The sequence below is a fragment of the Chelon labrosus genome (assembly GCF_963514085.1).
Source record: "Chelon labrosus genome assembly, chromosome: 3".
Lineage (NCBI taxonomy): Eukaryota > Metazoa > Chordata > Actinopteri > Mugiliformes > Mugilidae > Chelon > Chelon labrosus.
This window is the reverse complement of record NC_140339.1, coordinates 3,036,136-3,041,696: the sequence shown is the minus strand read 5'-3', so window position 1 is coordinate 3,041,696 and position 5,561 is coordinate 3,036,136. Positions and strand designations below refer to the sequence as shown.

Below are 5,561 nucleotides of genomic sequence, written 5' to 3'. Positions count from 1 at the left end.
CCAATCACTTTCAGTCCTGACTGTGTCCTCAGAGCTGAATCTTCTGTCATGTTTTAGATCTCCCTCACACGTGGACCAATCTCGTTGAGTGGTCTCGGGAGGTTTGTTGCATTTGAAACCAGAGAGGATGCTGGAAATGGTGGGAATTTAATTGGAAAATTGATTATTTTTTTTTTTTTTAAACCCAGCCCTGATCATCAGTTCATCTCAGCTCTACGGAGCATTGCTTTGGTTTTACAGCCAGAAGCTTTGCTGTTCCGGTTTACTCTCACCACTTTTAGTTGAGCTCATCTTGAGCTGCAAACTTCTGATGAATCCACTGTGAAGTTAGAGAGGAGCATTTGCTGAAGGGAGTTGGTGGAAACCAAAGCAGAGTTTAAAGGTTAATGTTCTTTTCCAAAAGTCAACAGGTGTGTGCTCTGCTTCTCCTGGACATATAAACTAGATGTTGATAATAATGAGTCAGCTCTTGTTGACTAACGGCTGATAAATTACACCATCTATTTGTCTTGAGCTATAGTGTTGACTCAGACAACTCTGACTATGATCTGTTCTGATATTATTCTCATGCGTGAGAGTCCACATTCTGCAGGTGAATCAAGGCAAATCATCGGAGAGAGGAGACAGCTCCTGCAGAACCGAGAGCCTGCGACCGTCGGGGAGCACGGGCGCAAAAAACTAATGAACCCGTGGTTGTGAATGAAATCGCCCGCTTGTTATGAATGAAACGTTAAATTGGCGTCTCACTCATTAAAACTGGGGCAGGGAGAGAGAGACATGAGTCATGCAGCCTCGGGCACAATCAAAGCTTCCTGCTCCTCCACCTCCGTCTCCGCTGATGGACTCAAATCAATGCAGCGACCTGGCGTCGAGGCAAACCACAGGATTAACCGTACAAAAGGAGCAACAGCTGCTGTCATTTGTCCGTCCAGGTTTTTGTGTAAACACTCGTCCTTTAAGCATTGTTGCAGCGGTTGCGTAAGAGATGAAAATGATGTGAGATTGTGGCTGCAGGCTATGATCACGTTGGGTGCGTTAAACACAGAGTGGACGAGCAGCTGATCCCATTTGATGTCCCTCTCTATAAAACATAAAGTTCAGCCCAGAATTGAAAGTGAAATGTTTGATTATCCCTGATTCATGTTCTCATCTGTAACTTCCTGCTTCCATTAAAAAGCATCACGTAGCCCTGATTTAAGATTCAAAGCGAGCATTCCTCTAATTTACAGGTTAATTATGACTCTGTAAGAGTTTAGCTGCACAGACACAAACAATAAAACTGACTGTTTGCGATTTAACACCGTGCACCGTGGAGTTTGATCACAGCTCAGAACTCATCCTGACCTCTGGCTCACGACTATTTCCAAACAAAGACATAATAAGACATTTGGTTTCACCGAGTAAAGGCAAGCCGGTTAGAAAGCAGCTCTGTTTGGTTTGAGAACGTCTAACGGCATAAAGAAGCGACTGAGTCACCAAGTTTAAATGCAGGAGAGGCATCAAATGTCATTCAGAGGTAATAATAGAAAAGTAATACACTGCAAGATACTGCTGATCTACGTGGAATACTAAATGTGTGGCTCTCCTGGAAACTGAAACACATTATCGCTGCTGTTTAAAGTTAAAGGGGAACTACTGTTTTTTACAACCTGGACCTTATTTCTGGCATAAAATACGATCGTTTACTCACCCATATAACTTTGGTGTCATTTGTAGTCGTTCGTCAGATATTTAGATCCGTGTATATCCATATAGTGGGAGTGACTGGGGCACCGAAACGCAGCCTCTAAATAACGCATTATCTGCTGCGAAACTCGTTCATTTCACCAATATTTTGTTATGATACGCTAGTGCTATTCCGTTTTGAGTCTGGAGTTACCTGTTATCTATTTGCAGATGCGCAGAGGTTTGTTGTTCTTTGGCCAGCTGTTCCTCTCTCTGCCTCCACATCCTCCTTTCAACGAGCTCCTCATCCGTATTCTCTGGCTCAAAACGGTAAGGACGTCCATCATAAACAAAGTCGTTGTCCAAAACCCCAGAATCGTAAAAATATTCAGCCGTGTTGCAAAAAACTAGCAGTAGCAAATTACAGGTAAACAAGCCGACCGTCGCGGGTGCGCGTGGCGCCCAGAGATGACATCATCCAGGTCAGAGGTTAGTAGGTCAATCTACAGACCCCAGATGATGATAACAGGTAACTCTGGACTCAACGGGGAATAGCACTAGCATATCATAACAAGATATTGGTGAAATGAACAAGTTTCGCAGCAGATAATGCGTTATTTAGAGGCTGCGTTTCGGTGCCCCATTCACTCCCATTATATGGATATACACAGAGACACCAAAGTTATATGGTAAAAACGATCGTATTTTATGCCAGAAATAAGGTCCAGGTTGTAAAAACCACACAGTGTTTGAATGTATGATCTAATGACACATTTTGCTGAGGCAGACGCCACAATGTTAATCAGCAAATCGTAATGCTCATCAGCCTCCATAGAAATTACCAGAATCAGTTCAGAGCTCTCCACTCTTCATCCAAGTAACGAGGAACTTACTTTACTCTTCCAGTAACGAGCCCACGCTGACCCTGCTGCTGCTCCTCTTGTTGTTGTTGTTGATTTTTTTTTTTTTTTTTTTTGGAGGCATATTTTGCCCAGCAACTTTTACGGGATGACTCACCCAAGGCAGCTGTTACGCATGACAAAAAGAAAAAAAAAATCAAAGGATAAGGTGGGGCGAGCAGATGGCACTAGTCAGATAAATAGGTGTTTGGGCGCCGGGGAGAGACTATTTGAGACCAGGGGAACAAGGGAACCACATGCTTTCGCGCACTGGGACAATGCAGAACTCGAGGATGCTCAGCGGGACGTTTCTCTGCGCTCTGGTGCTGTTCTCCAGCGCCGCCGGAGCCGAAGTGCTGGACACCGAGTCCGAGGAGGAGCTGAGCCCCAGAGCACTGCGGGACTTCTACCCCAAAGGTCCGAACCTGACCAGTGAGAAGCAGCTGGTAAGGATTTTATTCTACACATTATTGTTATTTTTTTATTTTTTAGTCTGCATCCAAAAAGAAGACGCAACTTTACTGATTTTCGACATTTTCTTGTGTTTGTTTTGCGCATTACTTCATTGGAATTTTATTGATCCAAATTAAATACATGCTTTAAGATTTTCACTATAACTTATTTTTGGTACAATTAATGACTTGATTGTCACTTTTTTCCTCATTAATTTGTCTTATTTTAGACAATTTATCAGTTTTACGCATGAATATAGTTTGCAATTAAATGTTCTAATCTGATAATATACTAGTTTTTCTCCTCTTATTTGTTGCTGTAATCTTTGCATTTTATTAATCCATATTATAATCAATAAATATGTTTGCTGCTGGAAAACAAATGCATCTCACGCACATTTTCGCTTTTTGGCAGCTTGGAGCTCTCCAAGAAGTTCTTGAAAAGCTGCAGGCTAAACGGCTGCCTTTATGGGAGAAGAAATTTGGCCAAGTCCCCACGGTAACGTAGGCTGCGTGTTTAAAACAGATACGTTACTCCGATGCATGTCTCAGCAGGTGGAATTTATCATTATTTCTTTCTCTCTTTTTTTTATGCCTCTCTCAGTGTGATGTCGGGGAGCAGTGTGCCGTGAGGAAAGGCGCTCGGATCGGAAAGATGTGCGACTGTCCCCGGGGAGCTTTCTGCAACTTCTTCCTGCTGAAGTGCTTATGAGCCTCCCCGGATGTGTCTGAACGTAGCGTTTAGATGGGATGAAGAAGAGGAGAGGGGGGGAGAAAACTCACTCTATTCCTTTGTAATTACTGTCATATTTTTATGATACAGCTGAGGAGCAGATGGGGTGACTGCCTAAAGAGGAAGAGAAAGAACTGCAAACATATAGATTCATGATACATATATATACATCTATATATATATATATATATATAGTCTGTAAGGATGATGATGATGATGATGATGATGAACCATGAAGCTCCTGTAAATATTCAGAACCTCTTTGTGTCAGCTGAACCACAGGATCATTGTTGTGATGAGTAAATAAAATGACCACACGCACACACACACACACACACACACACACACACACATGCACACACACTGTAAAGTCTTAACAGCAATATTATAGTGTTGCTTCATCAGATCCAGTCTCGTCTTTAGACCAGTTTTGTTTCAGATGAACGTTCCGTGTGTTTCTCATTGTAGTACTAACAATAAACTGTGGATCATCTGATTTTGTAAAGCAGCTGAGTGACGGCATCTTCTTTTTAGAGGCGTGTAAACACAGCAGGCTCCACCTGTGTCCCTGGAATCACTTACGTAAGGTTGTATTTTTAATTTAATTTTGTTTCTTTTTTGTCAGTGTTTGATCGGCGTCACACCTCCTCAGGGTGATCAGGCTGCTCCACAGGCGAGAGGTTTAAAATTAAACATTAGAAATGAAATTAAAAGAGGAGAGGGCGGCCGTCACATCTCAGACACTGCACCTTAATACAGAGCCTCCCATTCATTTGGTGTGGAGCAGCATCAAACAGCTACTGAAAGGAAGCTTGATATGAATTCAGGTTGAAAACAATAATTCATGACGCGCAGATAAAGATGACTTTAAAGCAGACTGGTGTACGTGCAGAGTTTTAAACTACTTCCATGCTTACTTTTTTCCAACCTTAGACGAGTGATTAAGGTGCGTGCAGGGCAGTTTTAATTAATACTAAGCTCGGAGCAGCACTAAGGAGAAGGTGGCATGGAAAAACCTCCCTTAACAGACAGGACGAGGAGGCCGGACAGTAAGCGAGATGGAAAACAAAAAGATGGAGAAGAGAGCAGCAGAAGGAAGCAGATTCATTCATACATGCATCTGGATAAAGCATTCAAACTATAAAAGCATATTTACTAATACAAACCAGATGATGCATGATACAAGGGATATTAAAAATGGATTAAACAGGATTAATAAAGCCAGAATTACAAGTGTTAATTTTGTGAGAATGAAGCACAGAGGCATCTCAGTCACTGCACAGAAAACATGGAGCAGCTGCAAACGACTGCAAGGAACCCAGGTTTAGATGTGAAAACAATAATTCATGACGCACATAGATGTGACATTAAACATATCCAGACTACTTTAAACTTAAAGTATTAAAGTTTAAATGTATTTAGACCTTGTGTATGTGCAGAGTTTTAAACGAGATGCATGTGTTTACATCTGTCTGCTGACTGAGGAAGGTTTCTCCCGCCTTAGAGCAGAGTTTAAGGTGTGCGCACAATAAGTTTAATTAAAACTAAACCAACAGCAGCATTAAGGAGAAGATCAGATGGAAAACAGGAGGAAACCTTGAGCTGCAGGACAGACAGACGGAAAACAACAGATGAGGAAGAGAAAGAAAGTAGGAGCAGATTAATTCATTCATGCGTCTGGATAAATCATTTAAACTATAAAAGCAATTATACTAATACAAACTAGGTTATGCATCATACAAGAGAGACTGACAATGGATAAAAAAGAATAAATAGAGCCAGCATTACAAGTGTTAGTGTTGGTATAATGTT

At 41.7% G+C, this 5,561-nt stretch overlaps 1 protein-coding gene across 1 annotated transcript; it reads left to right on the top strand.

The window, feature by feature from the left end:
• Window positions 1-2,701: 2,701 nt before the first annotated feature.
• Window positions 2,702-3,728, top strand: cart3 (cocaine- and amphetamine-regulated transcript 3; the record flags this gene model as incomplete). Its single annotated transcript, XM_084540747.1, has 3 exons — window positions 2,702-3,010; window positions 3,432-3,515; window positions 3,621-3,728. Exons 1-3 carry the CDS (start codon window positions 2,822-2,824, stop codon window positions 3,726-3,728), a joined length of 381 nt encoding a protein of 126 aa, XP_084396873.1. The 5' UTR covers window positions 2,702-2,821.
• Between the last annotated feature and the right edge of the window lie 1,833 nt (window positions 3,729-5,561).